Here is a 19,691-nt window from a genome sequence, read left to right as displayed (position 1 = left end):
AGGGTGACGGGATCACCGACGTCATTGCCTCGAGGAGCTGTGCCCAGGGCAGGCCTCGACAGCGCCATGCAGAGAGCCCAGAAAAATCCCTATGTCTGCCCCTGCCCCCGACCCTCCACTGCCAGATGTAGCCACCGCAGGGCTAGATCACCTAAAACTTGCTTTCCCGGGACAGACGCCCATCACGGTCACCCAGGTCCCCACCACCTGGAGACACGCCACACACTTCGGGGTTGGCACCGTCTTCCTCTGCGGTCTCTCCCCACGCATCTGCGTCGTTTCATGTAAGGGAGACATGACGTGGGCCGTTTGCGCACGGACGTTTGCACAGAACATCCCTTTAACTACCCCTTGCCCTCCCCATCTCCCCAGAGAGCCCGCGTGGACAGTCTGGTCCCCGTCCCGTGTGCCCTTGTCCAGGTCACGCACCAGCACCATAACCTCCCCTGTGCACCGGTGTTTGCTCTAAAAAATCGAACCTTGTTTGTCTGTCTCCGCGTTCGTTTTCTCAAGTCCAGAGACTTTTATCAAACGTCCCTTCGCGGGTGGTTATCAACCGGGTGGTTTTGCTCCCCCACGGGGACATTAGGCAATGTCTGAAGATGTGTTTGGTTGTCACAGCTTGGGGGGGGGGTGGCATTTAGAGGGTGGAGGCCAGCCATGTTGCTCAACACCTGCAGGGCACAGGGCACCCCCCCCCCACAGGAAAACAATCCGACCCAGAGGTCAGAGGCAGAGACGTCAGGCCTGGCCAAAGGGGGTTAATAAGGTTAATTCATGCGATGAATGAATGCGGAAGGTCCTCCGAGTGTCCCCCGCCGGTCACGAAGGTGCTAACTGTCCAGACACCTGCAGCCCGTCTCCAGGCCACAGCCGGCCCTCCTTCTCCTGACTCACCTTCTTGTCATCGGGGATGTTCCTGGCCAGGGACATGGGGAACAGATATCCGGGCTGGTGCTGGTGGTGGTGGGGAACCACCTGCCTATGTGGCCATGAGTCAGACGCCCAGACTGGACAGGGGCCCACTGCGATCCTGATCCCTGAGAGCCACGCATCCCACAACCCCAGAAACCTCCCAGATAGCCGGGCACACGGCTGTCCCCCAGCTCCCCGCACAGCCGGCAGCTCCCCACCACCCCAGGAGCTGCCCAAGATGTTCCCACTCGTCCGCGTCCAGCTTCCTGGGCCTGCGGGGCCCGTGTGAACGCCCGTGCGCTGCGGAGCGAGTGGCTCTCTGCGGCCTGCGGGACGGCGCGGGGAGGCTTTGACTCCTGTTCTGCTGTCTCCAGGGAGAGAACGCGCTCCACACACCCAGGAAGCGGCAGACCTTCTCCAAACGGAGAGAGTGAGTCTATGCAGAACCCACACTTCCAGGGCTCGCCCCATGCCGGGTGGACAGGGCCTCGTGCCCGAGGCCCGAGAGGCCACTCTGACTCTGTTTACCCGACATGAGCGGGAGGGAGGAGGTGCTGGCATTTCCTCCTGGGCCGGGTCGGTGTTTACTCGGCCAAGCCAAGCCCGGAATGTGTTTGCAGGGTGTGCCCCAACACGAGCGGGACGGGCGACAGTTCTGCTGGGCTCTGCGCCGGAAGCCTCTCTCGGCGGGGGAGGCAGGGCCAAGGTGAATGTTTCTGGTGGGCCGTCGTGGGCCGGGAGTGATGGCCCCCTCCCCGGCTGGCCTGGCAGGTGCTGCTCCCTCCCGTCTCTCTTAGGAGAGAGTCAGCCCGGACTCAGGCTCTGGGGCAGATACAAGCTGAGGTCCAGCAGGCTGTCGTCAGGAAGGATGTGGCCGGCTCCCCGATATCAGGGTGGAGGAAGCTGGCTAGCAGCGAAGGCAAAAGCGGGAGCTACCAGCCCCGGGGCCTCTTCCCTCACACTCCTCCTGGGCCTGGGTGGGGGCGGGCTGTGGGCCGTGCTGACCCCGTCCTCCTTCTCTGGGTGGGGATTCAGAATGCAGGCCTTGCCCCGAGGTCATCCTGCATCACTCCAGCCCTCTTGGCGCCGATCGTTGCTGGCCTCGGCCGATTCTGACCTCCTCCTCCCTTCAGTAACCTCAGTTTCCTTGGTCCTGGGACGGAAGGGCAGGTCAAGGGTGGGAAGAGGGGCGGGGAGGTCCACGGGCGCTGCGGCTGCAGGAGGCAGTCCGATGGCCGGGGCAGGGGACACGGGACTGGAGGAGGGGACCCGGGTTCCAGGCACCGCCCTGTCCCTTCACCTGCTACGTCCTCGTGAGAGTCACTTGACACGGGCGCCTCGTGGTAACAGGGGACACACGCACCACCACTTTCTAGAGACCACGTCAGCCCCTCAGAACAACCTGCTGGGGGCAGCTAATCACCCTTGTGTGGACGGGGCGGCGGAAGGCGGGTGGGGCTCGCGAGCTGGCTGGGCTGCCACGTCTGGGTCGTGCCGGCGTCCTCCGCCCCCGCCCCATCCTTACAGAGGGACCTGCGATGCTCCTTTGCTGAAAACCCTCCAACTCACTCAAAATCAAAGGTGCCCTCTCCCCCTTCCCGACCCTTCTGACTGGGGTCCTAGCTGGCTCTTTGCCCTCACTTTCCTCCTCCTTCTCTGGCTCAGGGGTCTTTCCACCCGCTGCCCCTGGGACTTCTGTCTGTTCGGTGGATTTCTGAATGGCCTGCTTTTAGGACAGTGACCACTGTAGATTCTCCTCCGATGAGCACGGTTGGTGGACAGATGGGAGGGAGAGGGCGGGCGGGCGGGCGGCAGGTCCCTTATTTCCAACCCCGTGCAATGGCCTGCCCCGCACCCCCCACCTTGCCCCACCATCAAACCTGCCTGCGGGATAGTCTCCACCCTCACTGTGCGCCATTGCTAACGTGTGTATCTTGCCTAAAGGACAGGGTGTCCTTAGGTTATCTGTTTCCCTCATAAACGGACAAATCGACTTTGGATTCTGTAAAGTTCAACTGCACTTTTTTCCACTTGTCATAAAGAAAGAAGGGCAGGGGAGGCAAAGGCCCTAAGCAGCATCATGTTATGATTTTTGAATGAACAGCTAAAAAGTTAGCATCCTACATCGTTTCAGGGCGACGCTGTTCTCTTTTACGGGAACAAAAGTGGGAAAAGTGACTTTGGACTCATCAGGGTGCTAAAAATAACCACACTGCCTCTTTAACTCTGCTCCAGCTGTTTGCTGCGAAGGCACACAAACAGAAAGGACCCGTTTTTTCCAGCCTTCCAGTACTTTCCAGTCTCCTACGGCAAGGCAAGTCGGCGAGTGGCACCACACAGTTTAGTGGGCAATTACTCCTCCGTTTACCGCCCTCCGGCTAGACTGCAGATGTCCTGTGGGCAAGAGCGAGGGCCTGCCTGTGACAGTACCGACCACAGAGGGGCTCAGGGCAGACTCGGTGACAGGCACACAGGGACCCCGGTGGCTTCTCCGCACCTCCAGGATCTCAGCCTTTCCTGGAACACAGAACTGTTTTGGGGAAAGTCCTTCAGTCCCACATTTGTGGGCGAAGGGAGGGAACTGTGAGCAGAGCCCAGCAAACGCTTTCCTCCAATCCTAGCTCCTCGACTCCTAGGCCCACCCCTCTGGCTCTTGTTGGCTGGTCAAAAATATGGCCAGTTTATATAAAATCCTGTTTTGTTCATAGTAACCACTCCCCTCCCCCTCCGTCTGAACTGGCCAAGCGCACTTAAAATTCTAAGACCTCCATTGGTAAAAGGAATCTTCAGTAAGCTTCCCCAGGCCACCTACCACGGGGGCGGCGGGGGATGACCCCTGCCCCGCAGCGCGCCTCCCTTTTGCTCAATCCCTAGCTCAGGGACCCCAGAGGCGGACGGGAGTCGGGCAGTGGACACCTTCCGTGCCAAGCTGCAGAGGAAGGGGCGGTAGGTGGACGCCTTGAGGGGTGGGCTTCGAGTCCCCAGTGCTGAGTCAGGGCCCCCCCTCCCCGGGCGCCGCCCGCCCCGCCGCGGCCACCCCGGCCTCGGGAGATCTCGGGTGGGGGGCGGGGCTGGGGAGCTGCGGGGCCTGAGGGGCGCGGCCCGGGGCCAGGTGCGCAGCTGCGGGCCCCAGACGTGCCTGCGGGTCCGGGCACAACAAAGCCGGGTTCGGGGGAGGGCGGGAGGCGCGCGGGGAGGGGGCGGCCGGGAGCTCCCGGCGCCGCATTGGCCGCCCGCCACCGGGGGGCGGAGCCGGCATGCCTCGGAGCGCAATAAAAGGCCGCTCGGCCCGCGCCCGCAGCGCACGCATCCGTGAAGGCCGAGGCCGTCGCCGGCGGCCGGTCGCGCGCTCCCTCGCTCCCTCGCCGCCCCCGCCCGCCGCCGCTGCGTCCCGCGTCCTTCTCCGGCCTGCGACAAAGACCCGGGAAAGTTTGCGCGGGCGAGCCGGGCCAGGTGCGGAGGGCGCGCCCGCGGAGCGCAGCGAGCCCCGCGCGGCCCCGGCGCGCCCCGAGGCCAGCGCCCGCACAGCCGCGGCGGCGGTCGAGCCCCGCGCCCCGCGCCCCCGCGTCGCCGAGCCCCCGCCCGCCATGGGCGCCGCGGCCCGCAGCCTGCGGCTGGCGCTCGGCCTCCTGCTGCTGGGGACGCTGCTGCGCCCGGCCGACGCCTGCAGCTGCTCCCCGGTGCACCCGCAACAGGCGTTTTGCAATGCGGACGTAGGTAAGCGACCCCGCCCCGGCCCGGTGCCCGCCTCCCCGAGGGTCCCCGGGCGCCCCGCCCGCCCGCATCTTGCCGAGGGGCCCACGCCCGGACGCCGGCCCTCGGCCTGCTAGAATCCTGCAAGTGGACGCCGAAATCGCACTTTCTTTTTCCCCTTACGTCTCCCTTTCTTTGCCTCTCCGCCGAGATGCTTCTCAACCTCAAAATTCCGCCGAAATTCCTCCGCAGCTCCAGCCCCAGAAAAGGGAGCCAGGGAGCGGATGGGGTTTGGCAGGCCGAGGGCCCTGGGATGCCAGCGCGGGGGGCGGGGAGAGTGGGGGACACAGCGTGGGATGGGGAGAGTTCCGGCCCCGGGGCTGGAGGGCTGGGGACCCCGGGAGAAACTTTCCCGGACAGACGAGATGGAGCTGGGCTTCTCAGGCCCGAGGCCGGGTGGGGAAGGGCTTCTCCGCCTGGCCCTCTCCCAGCAGCCCGGTTTGGGGGCTTACCCGATGAAGCTGGGGCAGAATGGAAGCTACCCTCCTCAGGCCAGTTCCCTGGGCCCAGAGGGGCAGCCGGGAAAGGCAGGTAGAGCCCCAGGGGCCGCCCCTTGCTCTGTTCCCTGAGGCGTTGCACACAGGGCTGGACAGGGAGGAGGGTCCTTGAGTGCTTGGCCCCCGGTCGACTGCAGGACATCCACAAAGACTGGAGACTTTGGGGCAAGTGGGGTTGTGTGGCTGCTTAGAATTGTCAGAAAATACCTTTCCCCTGCGCACCCCTTTTCCCTCAAAGGTGGGAACAAGCGAGGGAGGGGGGAGCCGCTCGGGTATTTGTCTGATCCACACAGGGGCCAGAGACAAGCAGGGAGAACGCAGCAGAAACAGGAGGAACCAGCGGGGCCCCAGAGGTTTCCGTCAGGGCCTCCAGTTGCGCTGGTGAGGGTCAGCCTGATTTCCTGGGCCGAGTTCTGTTCAGCCAGAAGGACACCCGTGTAGCAGGTGCAGGCCCCTGTCCTCCTCCCCTCCCCCCTTGGCTTCTCAACAGGTTCAGGTTCAGCTTCTAAGGCGCAGCCGGTGGAGCATCCGGTTGCCAGGCGGGTGTGGTGAGGCTGCTCTCACCTCCGCACACCCAGAGCCGGGGTGTCTGGGTTTCTCCTGTTGCTAGCCTTGACCTCCGATCTCCCCACACCCCCAGGGCTCCTGGCTGCTCCCGAGTTGGGCCCGTGACCTGCCGCCTAGCCCGAGGAGTCTGCAGGGGCTCACCACCAGGTTTCACGTGGCTCGGCCACCTTGGTGTGGAGCGTGGTGTGTGTGCTCGTGATGTAGTTTTACGTAAAGCCTGAGCCGGGGACGGGGTGGGGGGCTGGCATAAGGCTGACCCCTGATTTAGCTTTGGTGCCCAGCAGGATCTGACAGCAAGCCACGCTGGCCTTCCTCTGGGGAGTCCGCTGGGCGCCCAGGCCCCTTTGCTAAGAGCAAGGCTGTGCTTCTGACCATCAGGCTGGCGGGCAGGATGGACCCAAGGCCCAGAGGAACCGAGTCTTGTAAGGGATTGGGCTTGGGCTTGGCACATTGGGCTCAGCCTTGCCGAGCAGGCAAGGGCTGGTCCTGGGGACCACCTCACTCTTGAGCTGCGTGGGAAGAATTTCCAGCCACTTCCTGGCCTGCCCAGGAAGCCGAGGCAGCAAAGGTTCAGGGTCAAGGAGCTTCAGCAAGCCTCGAGGTTGTTTCTTGCTTTGTGCTCTCCTCCCTCCTCCACCTGGATCTCCTGGCATGTGTGTCCCATTTCCTTGCATCAGAGTCGTTCCAGAGCCTAAACTTTAACCCCGTCCCAGCTTGGAGGCCCTGTGGGGCTGCCACGACGTACACGGTAAAGCCTCGTCTGTGAGGTTCCTGGGGCCGCTGTGGGGAATCCTCCAGCTGGGGCGCTCCGAAGAGCCCGAGTTGCTTCTGTCACAGTCTGGGAGCGTGAAGTCCAAAATCAAGGTGTGGCAGGGCTGGTTCCTCCTGGAGGGTCCAAGGGAGCGTCTGCTCCGGGTGTCCCTCTCCCAGGTGCTGCTGGCAGCCGGCGCTCCTTGGCACCCCTGGGCTTGTGGACACGTCACTCCAGCCGCTGCTCTGATTTTAAGCGGGTTTCTCTGTGCACGTCTGTCCAAATCCCTCTCTTCTTAGATGGACCCTTGTCCCTGGGTTTAGGGCCCACCCTCGTCTGGCATGCCCTCATCTTCCCCTTGATCACGTCTACAAAGATCCTCTTTCCACATACAGTCCCAGACGCCGGTTCTGGGTGGACATGATTTTCGGGGAAGAGGTCTTCGAGCCGGGCGGCTGCCGCTGGCCCTTCTGTGCTCAGCCACGGTGGGATACAGAGCGGAGACACCCTTGGGGAGGCCCTGGCTGGCTGTGAAGTCCACCTCCCAGGGAAGGCTGTGGCTTTTCTGTGTCTGCTTGTCCTTTAAGGGTACTTATTCATTGCTTTCTTACAAAGATCCCAGTTTCTGGCCGAGAACAGAATTGCCTGGGGTGCTGGTAACGTTCACTCAAGTCTGGGTCACTTTGCAAATACAGGGAGTCTGGCCCGGACCGCTGGACCTCTGCTCCACCGGTGACCTTGGGCCCCCTGGGGCTGTGACGCAGGGACCCATGAAGGGTGACAGCCGCGAGCACGTTGGGAGCCTACAAGCTGCCCTTCAGTGTGGTGTCCTGGCGCCTTTAATTGTTGTCCTGGTACGGGCTTGTTACCTGGCCTGGTGTCTACAAGAGGCCGTTGACTTAAACAGCTGGATTTCTGTCTGCCTGTGTGGGGACTTCTGGGAGCCGGTAGGACTGGAAGTGTGGTCGGCAAAAGGAGTTCATGACGACGTCACGAAATTTGGGATGAAGGGAGCGGTAGGTGGGTGAGAGGTGGTTGGGTTCCTCCCGGGAGGCCCCGTTCCCCCTTTTTCCAGGAAAGCAAGGACAGGCGGGGTGAGTTCTCATCTCCGAGCACTGCCCCCATGTGCTGCTGGCCCGACTCCGACCACCTCATGGAGTCTGTGGCCGTGGAGGGCAGGCGTGGATGGCGCCCAGAGCCCGGCCAGAGACCAGCTTTGGGCTCTCTCTTCAGGCGGTGCCGTCGTGGAGAGAGCCTGGGGCAGTTGCCCACTGAGCGGCTTGGCAGATCTGGGCCGTATGGGCCAGTTTCTGGAGTCAGGGGTAAATCCAGGAGCTCTGGATGGGGGCGGGGGGTGGTGATAAAAAATCTCACTTCTGGGGGCGGAGCCCAGTTCTACTCCGAAGGAGTGCCCACCGTGGCATCTTTCTCTGGGGTTGGCGTCTCTGGACACGGCTGTCTGCAGACCCCCTGGTGATCTCCAGCACTGGGTGGAGAAGGGCCCACAGCCAAGGCCATGTGCTGGTTGCCAAAGCGAGGGGACCAGCCCCGTGCGTGCACTGAGGGGGGTCCGACAGCGGGCACCAAGCATTCGGAAATTATGTGTCTTCTGCAGATACGCGTGCTGGGGAGGAGCAGGGCGATGAGGTTCCTGTGAGCTAAAAGAGGCTTTCAGTGCTCGAGGGCCAGGTGGGGGTGGCGGTCCTCTGCAGAGCGCCCGAGTGATCCGTGTTCTGACCGTCCTTGCTCTCCTCTCCAGCTGGGTTTCCATAAATGGCTACGGAGTGGCCAGCTCTGCCCCATGGACTACGAGGCCTGATCTCGTCCTCACAAGACACCGGTGCCAGGCCGTGTGGACATGGGTTTAGAACTGTGTGTGGCAGGTGGGCACAGCCCCGCAGACCCCTTCCCCGACGGCCAGGCTGTGGCATAACGTCAGACAGACTCAAGGGTCTTTGGGAAAATGATAAATGAAGTCACCATGTGAAAGGGGGGAATGCATTTTTGGGGTCCGGAGGTAGAGGGCTTTGAAGGGAGGGAGCTGTGGGGGGAGTGCCCCGGACCTGGATTCGGACAGCGGCCCTGGAAGGCTGCGTCCCTGGGGGAGTGACTAGAAGGCTGCGTCCCCAGGGGAGCGACTAGAGCCGGAGCTGCTGGCAGTTCCTGGGGTTGGGAGACAGAGCGGGAGAGATGTGTCCCAGACTCGGATGTGGACGCCGTGCTGGGGTGTGGCTGGTGGCTGGCGGGAGCTCTCCCCGCACCGTGGTACCTGCCTGGGCTCTGAGGGCAGGCTGCCAGCCTCCAGCCGGGACACGCTCGGGCCTCAGGAATTGGCGGTCATGGCCCGGGGTCCGTGAGCTACTGATGAGCGTGGCTGCCTGCCCGTCCTCCCTGCTGCGTCAGCCAGTCGCCGGGCAGACACCGGCGTAGGCCGCGTGGTCCGGATCGGTCAGCAGTATTTGAGCCTGTTGAGAACGAGGATGTGGACAGCCCCCAGGCTTACGGGGCCGGGAGGGACATGCAGCCACCCTCCTCCAGGTGCAGCGCCACTGACCAGACGCCCAAGGGGCTGCAGGTGTGGGCCAAGCCCCTTAGAGTCCATAATGGCTAAGGGATGTGTTTGGAGGAGCCTGGAAGGATGGAAAACAGCAGGAGAAAGAAAACGCCTGCAGGAGACAGAAGAGAGGAGAGCGTGCTGGGCAGGGTCAGCGCTTCTCCCCTGCCTCAGGTACTCCCTGTCCCCTCGGCACAGACGCACAAGGGACCCAGCGCAGCTGGACCCGTAGCTAGGAGGGTCTTCCTGGGAGGAGAAGAGCAGAGCTGGGACATCAGGGTTGGAGAGTGTGAACCCTCACTCCGAGGAGAGATCGGGGAACACACACGCGGGCACAGTTGAGTGCCTCGTTCAGTGGTAGCCGCGTGGGGATGTGCCCAGCAAAGGGACCACCTGTCCAGCCAAGGCCAGAGAGTGTTCTGGTTGCAGAGGAGGCCAGAAAGGAGGGCAAGGGGCCAAAGGACACCACTCTGACTTATCACATGCAGTCTTTGTCCCCTCCCAAGGCACCAAGGCGAGCCATCAGGGGTGTGCACCTGCGGATGACACAGGCATGGCCCCGGGAAGTTGGCTAAAGGCAGGTATCTGAATTGGCGTCCCGAGTTCGAGCCTCAGGGTCCAGGTCATGGGCACTGGTGTTTCTAAGACCGTCCAGGTGATTCTGATGCCCGCCAAGGTTTGTCTCCAACGCAGGCTACTCTGGACACTTTAGGTTCGAGAAAAGAATGTTCTAGGTTTTTAGCATAGACATTGACAGCTGCGCTTGTACAAATTTTTTTTTTTTTAGATTTTTTTATTTATTTGACAGACAGAGATCACAAGTAGGCAGAGAAGCAGGCAGAGAGAGAGGAAGGGAAGCAGGCTCCCTGCCGAGCAGAGAGCCCAACGCGGGGCTCGATCCCAGGACCCTGGGATCATGGCCTGAGCCAAAGGCAGAGGCTTAGCCCACTGAGCCACCCAGGCGCCCATGTACAAAATTTTAAATGGGCAGGTAAGTGTTGAGGCTGCTGGGCTAGGTCTCTGTCTTGGTGCTGGAGGGTCTGAGCACGTGTGGAGAGTGAGGGCCAGGGGTAAGAGGGTCTACGAGATGCCCCAGAATTTGGGAGGTGAGGTGGCTGAGAGCCGTGGTGGAGGAAATCTTCCAGACCGAGGGATGGTCGGGGCAGTGTCTCAGAGGGCAGGTGGGATGAAGCTGGCTCCCTCATTTGGAGCTGGGAGCTCCGGGGAGCCACTCCCCGGGACCCCTGGGGCCCGAACTGGCTGGAACGCTGGGATCCTTCCGTGCCTCCATCATTGCGCGGTTCTGCGACTCGGGGGGAAGGACTCGAGACATAAGGCAGATCTGGCAGCTGGGGGGTGGCGTGGGGGTGAAGGGCTCATGGTGGGCTCGCCCCTGGGGTTTGGCCTCAGTGCCTGAGGCTCCGTTCCCTGTTTATTTCCGCTGGGGTACGGCGACCCCGGGGTCTGCGCGAGAAAGGCTCCGGCGGTGGCTCAGCAGACCGTGGAAGATGTGCGGGGGCCGGAGGGAGGGGAAGTGGAACGTGGTGGGGTAGAAGCGTCAGCAGGAAGCGAGGAGACTGGCCTTTTCCAACAAGGCCGTGAGGGCGGCCGCTGTGGAGCCCCCAGCGGCGTCCAGGGGAGAGGTCCAGGCGAGTGTCCTCTGCCTCGTCTCTCCAGCTCCAAACAGGAGACGGTCATTTGCCCACCTTCAAGGGTTGCCGGTGAAGATCACAAGAAAGAGTGGAGTCAGATGCTTAGGACGGTGCCCCCGGGAGGCTCTGTGTGTGTGTGTGTGTGTGTGTGTGTGTGTGTGTGTGTGTGTGTGTGTGTGTGTGTGTGTGGAGGGTGGGGATGCGAGCCGTCTGGGGTGTGTGTGTGTGTGTGTGTGTGTGTGTGTGCGCGTGCGTGCGTGGAGGGTGGGGACGCGAGCCGTCTCTGTGCGAGACCCTGTACTGTGCTCACCATCCCAACCCGACCGGGAGGGCGGGCCATGCTGATGACCACACAGGTTGGGGAGCTCAGGGTCCGGGTTCTGGGACCGCCAGGAGGCAGCCAGGGAGCTGGGAGAAGCATCCTCATTCTGTGAAGGGAGGGTGATGGGGGCCTGTTAACATTGTCCTTAAGAAATGCTAAGGGCGGGGGCGCCTGGGTGGCTCAGTGGTTTAAGCCGCTGCCTTTGGCTCAGGTCATGATCTCAGGGTCCTGGGATCGAGTCCCGCATCGGGCTCTCTGCTCGGCAGGGAGCCTGCTTCCCTCTCTCTCTCTCTGCCTGCCTCTCTGCCTACTTGTGATCTCTCTCTGTCAAATAAATAAATAAAATCTTTAAAAAAAAGAAAAAAAAAAGAAATGCTAAGGGCTGGCAAGTGGATTCCCAACGTTCAGTCGTCATGCCCATTTTATAGAGGATCAAACAGGCACGGCGGAGGAAGTCATGCAGCTAACAAGCAGCTGAGATGGGGGCCGGGGGTCGGGGGTGTCAGTAGAGGAGGCCGACCTTGGTGATCCTGAGCCTCCTGGGCTTGGCGGGGTGGGGCCGGCTGCTCCAGGCCGTGGGGGGCGGTGCGGGGTGGGGGAGAGGAACCCCTTGCTCAGAGGTTAGCCCGTGACTGCAGATGCGCCAAAGACACGGAGCCGAATCCTGATGGCAGGGATCCTGGAGGATCCGCGTTTCTGACCTTGAAGGACGTTTGGAGGGTATTAATTTGATGAGCCCAGCCGCCGGCCCGAGTGCTTTCACATTTTGAACGCACACTTTCTCTCTCTCTCTCTGGCTGGGGCAGAGTCTGGGGCCGACACACACACACGTTTTGTTAAAACGCACACCCAAGCGCTCTCCGTTTCTCAAGTTTCCGAGTGAGCATCCAGGTCAAGAAACAGAACATTGCTGCCCCCCCCCCCCCGCCCCCGCCCCAAGCCCTCTGGTGGTCCCTCCTGGCCCGAACTTGCCCTTGTCCTCCCGGTCGCCCCTGGCCTGGTCTTTGGTGGCAGTTCCCTGGTTTTCTTTATGCGGCTTTATTACTTTTCTGTGCATCTTTACTTCCTGAAGAAGCGCGTACACATCTAAATGCTCGCGGAGAGTCTGGAAGGGAGTCCGAACTCTCGGCCACGGCGAGGTCAAGGGTGAGTCCTCTTTCCTTTGGTTTATCTGCATTTTCTAAATTGTGTTCGACGAACGTCTTAGGTGCGCGATTTCTTCAAAGTCGAGAGACATCAGGGTTGGATGAGAGGGGCAGGGAGGTGAGGGTTTCCTCGGGGGGGCAGGCGGCCCAGAGGCCCCCCCGTGATTGGGTGAGGGCGCTGAGCCTGGGAGGGCACACGGCACCCCAGGGCCACCTGACGCTCCCTCTGGTCCCCCGAGAAGCGGTCGCGTGGAGGGTCTGTTGTCCGTGAGAAGCCTGTGTTCCTTCCTGGGCCTCGGAGATTGGCTGCTCTGTGTCGGCCGTACGGGGTGTCACTTGCGTCCTGCGCACCTGTTCAAGGGGCACAAGCTGGGGTCTTGAGCTCATTCACGGGGCCTGGCTGAGGCTGAGGCTTTATCGGTCCCTTTCTGATCTGTCGTCTGGAGGCCTGGGCTGGGGGCACCGTCCCAGGCCCGGCGAGGCACGGGGTCCTGCCGCAGGCCCTGCCGACAGCCCCCGCTTGTACTCGACGGCCCCGGGTGCAGATCCCCAGCGGCTGCTTTGCCGATGGCAGAATGAGAAAACGGCCTGGCATTTTAGAGGAAAAAGACAAACTGGAAAGCATTGGGAGAAAAGCCAGCCAGAACCGGTTCTGAACCCCAACTCCATGCCTGAGGCTCCTTTCCTTGTTCCAGGATGAAAGTCCTCGGGATCCGGGCCCTGCAGAGGCTGGGAAGTCTCTGCCGGGTGAGCCTAGTGCAGATGCCGGGGAGGGCCCACCGCCGTCAGCCTGGGGTGCTCGGCGCCCCGCCCCGCTCTGTAAGAAGAAGGCCGCATGGCTCGGGACACTACCCCCCTCCCCCCATTCCCGGCAGCTCTCAGCACGAGCCCAGCCTGCCTGTCATGTCCCCAATGCTCGGTCACCTCCTTGCCCCCCGCCGGTGGGGAGTTCAGAACACAGGGCTGGAGGAGGGCCGTGGACTTCCTCACGATCACACGGGCTCACGGCACCAGAGAGAAATGATATTCTTGGGGGTCTGCGGCCCCGCCGCTGCCGCATCCCTCTGCCTGGTCACTCCGGCTGACCCTCCGCGGGCCACCGTGTCCTCTCCTAGGTCCCATGACACGCGAGAGAGTGGAAAACAAGGGCAGGAGGCTGAAGAGAGCCAGGAATGTGTTGGAGGCAGAGACGTGGGGCGACGAGCCCATTGGGCTGCATGTCCCGCGTGCTTGCACGCACCCAGCAAGGTCTGTGCTCACGGTGACCTCACCAGCAGGGCCTCCAACACCAGGGGAGATTACCCGAGCCTTTGCCCGTGGTCACAAGCCTACTGGGCATCCCTGCTGGAACCCTAGCTGGTCACTGGAGTTTTCAGGAGATGGCATTCTTTCCATCACGAGCCGGGGAGAGAGGACGCTGGCCACCTGTGGGCTTCAGTCCATGGTGGACCGTACTGTTCAGAGGACAGAACCCATTTCAAGAGGGTGATTTGACTCTGTGACAGTGGGGGCTGAGGCGGGCCCACACAAGGCACCTGCTTTTTGGGCAAAAGGTTGTTAGTTGGACGTATGCACACAGTTCTCTCCTGGGGCCTCTTGTCTAGCATTGAACCTTCCATCCCTTGATGTCTGGGAGAGAAGGACCAGCCTGGCATTTCGGGAGGGAGCGGCCATAGCGCAGAGCTGGGATGTGTGTCCCCCATCCCGGGTTCTCGGTCACGACCTCCTGTCCCTTCAGCCCAGGTGGCTCCAGGACAGAGAACAAAGGGACAAATCTGAGGTGGTCTTTGTTCTGCATGCACCGTTCTGGAAGGCGGGGACTGAAAGCAGGAGACACATTCTCCCCCATCGGACATCTTAGATCAAGACCTCACCTGTCTCCGCCTTTCCAGCACAGAAGGCCTCGCCATCTCTCCCCTGATTTGCAAGGCCTCCTTAAGGCAGGTGAGGCCTGTGTCCCCTCCCGTGTGGATGGGGAGCGGTTGGATGACTCACCCAAGGTCATGCCGCGGAGGGCTTCTGCCAGGAGTTGAAGGAGCCCGGTCCTGGCACGAGTGTCTGGAAGCGGGATTGGATGTCACAGCGCTGGACTTCCCATCGCTTGGTTCATCTGGCTCTGGGGCTTGTTGTCCTTGGAAGGACTTGAGGAGAGGGGTGTGCGGTCTCAGCCTGAGCACTGGAGAGGGCTGGAGGGCTTTCAACAGAAGTCCCCCTCTGATCAGACAGCTCCGTATCCAGGCAGTAATCGAGGACACATGCTAGCATTTAGGCGAGAGGATATTCATCTCCGTCCTGTTTGTCTTTGGGAAACGTTGGAAACACCTACACGCGCGGCAGCAGCGGGGGGCGGTTAAATCAATCACAGCTTTGGACGCTCCGCGGGACCAAATGGTGTTCGGGTTTTTTTTACCAGAACGCATTCGGAGGGGGGGAGGGGGAGTCAGACGTCCTCTCCTGTGCGTGTGTTTTCTCACATTCCCACGGTGAGCGTGAGTGATACGTGTCACTGGGAAAGTGACAGCTCCCGAAAGTGAGGGTCTAGTTGTGGGGCACGGTACAGGGTAGGGGAGAGGGACGGGAACTGCGGAACTGTTAGGTGGAGGTGGGGGATGTCCTCACTCCGGAAGCAGCATGGAGAGAGGATGGCCGTGGTGGCCATGCTGGAGCGTTCTAGAAGGCCCGCAGAGGTCCTCTGAGCTGGAACGTGTGGGTGCCATGTCTATCCCCCCCCGCCCCAATCTTGTCCCTTGAGGGAGCAGGGACACCAGCCACATGCAGAGCCGGAGGGCTTGACGGCGCTTGCTGCATCTACAGACTCAGCAGAGGGACCCCAACAAGAGTGGGTGGTGGGGGGGCTGCGGTTGAGCCCTCCCCGCAGGCAGAAGGCCTCCCAGGGCCCTTCACCCCAGACAAAGGCTTTTGTCCCCGAGACTCCCACACTTCAGCCCAGTTCCCGTGAATAACTATCTCCTCTCGAGAAACCAAACCCCGAGATCGCTTGCTTTGACTTCTTAGGGCCAGAGTCCTGTTCCCCACACTGAATGGGCGAGATTCGTGGAGGGTGCCCCCAGCCCTAGAAACGAGGTCAGGCATGTCCGATTTCGTGCTTCGGGTAAATGGGTGGGTGGCCCAAGGGGGCCTGGGCTGGGAGCCCTTCTTCCCCACCCCCCGGCGAGTCCTGCACAGCAGTGACCCCCTGGAGCAGCAGGTGTCCCCCACCCAAGGGGGGAGCGGACGCCCTCCCTGTGGGGGGAGGGGCGGCAGGCATCGCGCGGGGATCCTGGGACAGCTCGGAAGAGCCCTGGCGGGGAGCGCTGGCATGTGCTGCCGGGCTGCGGAGGATAGGATCTTCTCGCCCAGAGCCCCTCCTTAAGCACCGAAAGGGCACACGTGCCAGACTTCGTGATGCCCCTGCGTCCGGGCTGTCCCCCTACTCGTCACCCCAGCTGTTTGGAGCCAATCTTTGTGTTTGCTGGACCCACAGCAGGTGTCCTGCCAGGCGCGTGCCCTCCGGCCGGCTTGTCACTGACCCTGACTTCACCCCTGCTCTGATGTCACAGGCCAGCAGCTCTGTGGTTCCCGCGGCAGCAGCCTGCCAGGGTTCACCAGCTGGGGCAGACGCCGGGCCGCTGGTGGAGGTGGGGAGCTGCCCTTCCAGCCTGCTTTGGTCAGTGGGCCCCGGAGACCCCAGCGCGGGCCGTCCAGAGTCCCGCGGTGCCCGCCCCTCGTCTGTGGTGCGGTGGGTCCCGTGTGTGCCCCGTGTTTGGGCCTTGGGAAGTGGACCGATGGGGGTGGCCAGGCCGCATGCCCAGAAGGCTAATTTGAAAGTCCCGTGCTGTGGGGCTCTCCCTGGAGAGTTGGGTGGGGGGATGGGGGCAGGACGGGGTTGGGGAGGAACGTGGTGGTTTTGGGGAGTGGGGAGAGGTTATCGTGCAGCAGGAACAGCTGTTGGTCATGGCGACCCCTGACCTGCACTGTGTCCCTGGAGTCTGAGGTAGGCGGGGAACCCGATGACTGGCCTTGTCAAGGGACATTGAGTGAGCCACCGGCCGGGTCCGCCATGAGTCTGGCCCCGTTCTGAGTCCAAAACTGGCGGAGGCAATAACGGAGACGTGGTGAGCCTGAGCTGTTCCCTCAGGGCCCGGCGCCCGGCCACCTTGGCCTTCTAGAACCGTCCCGGGCAGGCTGTGCGTCAGGGTGATTGACAGCTAAACGTGCAGATCTAGAAGCCCCCACTGCAGGATTCCGGTGCAAAAACCTGCCGTGGGGCCTGGCCCGGATTCCCGTCTACCGGGACTCGCCCCCCAATTCCCCCAGGGATTCTGATGTGGCCGGTCCAAAACCCAGCTGGCGTTAGGAGCCACTACTCTGGGACTTGGCTGAGAGTCCGGAGGTGGGCAAGCCTCGAGGCTCGGGGTGATACATACAGACTGTGTCACCGAGTGTATTTTTGGAGGCTGGAACTCAGAGAAATGGGAATTTAAAATGTTTCTGTCGTTTGTTTTATCCGGGCTTGGCTTGGATGCCTTCAGTGATGGGTGTCTCACTACCTACCAAGTCAGCCCAATGATTTCAAGACAATCCTGTAGGAAGCGCTTCTTTCCACCTGGCCAGTTTCTACCTCCCTGTAATGAGTTCTTGGTCTAGCTCCGTCATCTGGAGACGCGCACAGTAAGTACCATCGAGCAGTGTACTGAGCGTTGGGGTGTTCCTGATGGCGATCGGTGCCCTTTTTACGGCCATTTCACAGAGGAGCAAACTGAGGCACCCGGAGTTAGGAAACTTGCACCAGATCACACAGTTAATACTCCGCACCAACACACTGTGCTGCTCTGGGCGAGCTCCCCTGCAAACACGCTTGGTTCCGTAGGACTTTTCCTCGACGGGCTTTTCATTCTCCTCCTGAACGCAGGCTGCGGCCTCTTCCCCCCTCGCTGAACACTCTCTAGTTGTTCTGAATTCTCTCTGGGAAGTCCACTGTCTCCGTCACTCAGATTTTCTCCTTATTTAGTGAAGTTGCCCACTTGTCCCGGTCTGTTTCGTATTTAGGTGAATTCCTGAGCGTTTCAGTAGTTACGCTTTGATCAGGAAACTGTCCCCCGACGTTGGCGAAGTAGACGTTGTGAGCTCTCGACACCTCTTTACGGTTATTCAGACCCACGTCTGCGGCTGCGTGCCTGTGGGCGCTGCATCCCTTGTCTTTACAGCTCTGTGGTGCTCAGACGTTCACTGAGCCTTCCTGTAAGCCGCCGGCTGTTTCCAGAGCCTCACGGGCCGCCTCGCTTGATCAGGACAGCCCGTGGCGGGGGAGCAGGGTGGGCTTCTCTGGTGTCGGCCTGTGTCTTCCACGTGCCCTCCAGCTCGGCATACCAGGGATGGGATCCGAGCCGGGCATCGCTGGGCTGCACCATTGCTCCGCTTGTTCTAGGCCCCTCTAGCCCCACGGGGAAAGATCATACCGCCTCTGTTGGCCACACGTCTCTGCCGACCTGTCCCTGCTCTACACTTGTGGGGTCAGATTTGGGGGCCCATGTGCGAGTTATAAATGTCTTCTTATTACTTGGTTCCTCGTTATGTTGGACCAGGCATTCAAGCCCGTTAACAATCCTCTGCGCAGGGGTGCCTGGGTGGCTCAGTCAGTTAAGTGTCTGCCTTCAGCTCAGGTCATGATCCCAGGGGCTGGGATCGAGCCCCATCCCTGCATCAGGTTCTGCTCAGCGGGGAGCCTGCTTCTATCTCTCCTTCTGCCTGCCTCTCTGCCTACTTGTCTTCTTTATCTCTATCAATAAATAAATAAAATCTTTTAAAAAAAATCTTCTCAGCCAGAGGGGCCCGCGTCCAGTTCTGCCTCCCTGAAGCATCTGACTCTTGATTTCAGCTCAGATCGGGACCTGAGGGTCGTGAGATCGAGCCCTTTGTCAGGCTCCACACTCAGCGTGGAATCTGCTTGGGATTCTCTCTCTCTCTCCCTCTGCCCCTCCCCTGTTCTCTTGCTCCTTCTAAATAAATAAATAAAATCTTAAAAAAATCTTTTGAGGAGCGCCTTCCAACGCCACAGCTGGTTCTCTGTGTCCCCCCGGGTCCTTGGGGGCTGGCTTTCCCCTGCTAGACTTAGTAGGTTTGGAGTCACACACCCGTGTACTTGACTCACAGAAGAGCCCATCCTTGCCCCGTGCCACTGACTCCGTTGATGCTCTAGACACGGTTTTAGCAAGCTCCCTGCGTGCATGCCAGGCTGTTGGGGAAAAGGAGGCTAGGGTGCGGTCTGTCTGTGCCTCACAGCCAGAGACGAGGACAGAGGAAGGTATAAAGAGTCCACCTATAGAGCCCAGATTATAAGCCGGGGTCATTTCGTGTAGAGGCACTGTGTCCTACATATATATTTTTTTCCTTCTTTTCATTGTTTTTTTGGTCCTATGCATTTTAAAAGCCCTAAAGGGATTCCTTACGAGTCGGAAGGCCTATCTGCAGTGTGCCGGGAAAGGTGGAACTCGATCTGTTCTGTGGCCTCTTAGAAGGCAGAAATGATTAACTTGGCACATGAAAGAGTAAGCGTTCGTTCTAGGGAAATGTTCTCTGGCCATGCCAGCTAATGGGGGCCTTTCTGTGTCTATTTTTATATGTTTCAAAGAAGAAGTGCTAAAGTGAGTCGCCTAGGCGCCGAGCCTGTAGGCCTTTGGAGAAAGGCAGGAGCGTTTCTCTCGTTGCTACAGAGGCCGGGAGACGTCCTTGGAGGATGGAGGGACCGGACCAGGCATGGGGAACCGTGGGTAGGGTTGAGGAAGAGAGACCCACATGAGCAGCACTCTGGCCCTGGACCTGGGTTGCGGGGGGAGGGGCATCTAGGAGCCCAGCTGGGGAGGGGAGCTGGGTCATAGCTGCCAGCCCATCCTCAGGCCTGCAGCCCCGGAATCGTTGACCTCGTTAGGAATTGCTGGGGAGCTGGTGAACTGACCGGGGTCTGGGCCCCTCCCCGCAGACACAGGGCCTGGGAATCTGCATTTTAACTGGCGGCTCAGCGGTGCTGCAGGTGGCCTGTGGACGGTGCTGGGACACCTGCTGGTGTGGGTGAAGATGCCACGTACCGAGTCAGGACGGTGGCTGCGGCCGAGCGTAGAGGTGTTGGAGTAAGGCTCGGGGCAGGGCGGAGGCAGAGAGGCTGATAGGAGTCTTGCAGGAGGGGTGCAGGTGGGGTAGGCGGCTGGGAGGAGGCCGCTGGAGACACGGGTGCCGGGTAGAGCCGTTCGCTAGGACCGCCTTATTCAGAGTGTGGTCCGTGGACCTGAGGATCGCATCCCCGGGGAGCGCCTCACAAGTCAGAATGTCGGCCTCACCCCAGACCTGTCAGATCGAAATCCAGCTCCGAACAAGATTCCGCAGGCCCGGGGACGGATCTGGCCTTTCCGTGTTTAAGGACAATACTTGAATGGGAAAGGGGAGGGTGATGCGTTTGATGAACCGGGGTAAAAACATGCGGGAAACACTACGGCCTGTCCCGTAGCACCGAGGCTTCGCGTGATCGTGGGCGGTCAGGT

General features: G+C 61.1%; 1 protein-coding gene across 1 annotated transcript in view; it reads left to right on the top strand.

Moving 5' to 3' along the window:
• The first annotated feature begins 4,091 nt into the window (after positions 1-4,091).
• Positions 4,092-19,691, top strand: part of TIMP2 (TIMP metallopeptidase inhibitor 2) — a 44,695-nt gene continuing 29,095 nt past the window's right edge. The window contains exon 1 of the mRNA XM_045984171.1: positions 4,092-4,632. Coding sequence (XP_045840127.1) covers positions 4,173-4,632 — 460 coding nt within the window. The 5' untranslated portion in view covers positions 4,092-4,172. The remainder of the gene's footprint in view (positions 4,633-19,691) is intronic.

This window comes from Meles meles, chromosome 18, assembly GCF_922984935.1.
Source record: "Meles meles chromosome 18, mMelMel3.1 paternal haplotype, whole genome shotgun sequence".
In the NCBI taxonomy this organism is placed as follows: domain Eukaryota; kingdom Metazoa; phylum Chordata; class Mammalia; order Carnivora; family Mustelidae; genus Meles; species Meles meles.
Note: the sequence above shows the minus strand (reverse complement) of the source record. Positions and strands in the feature narration are given on the sequence as shown.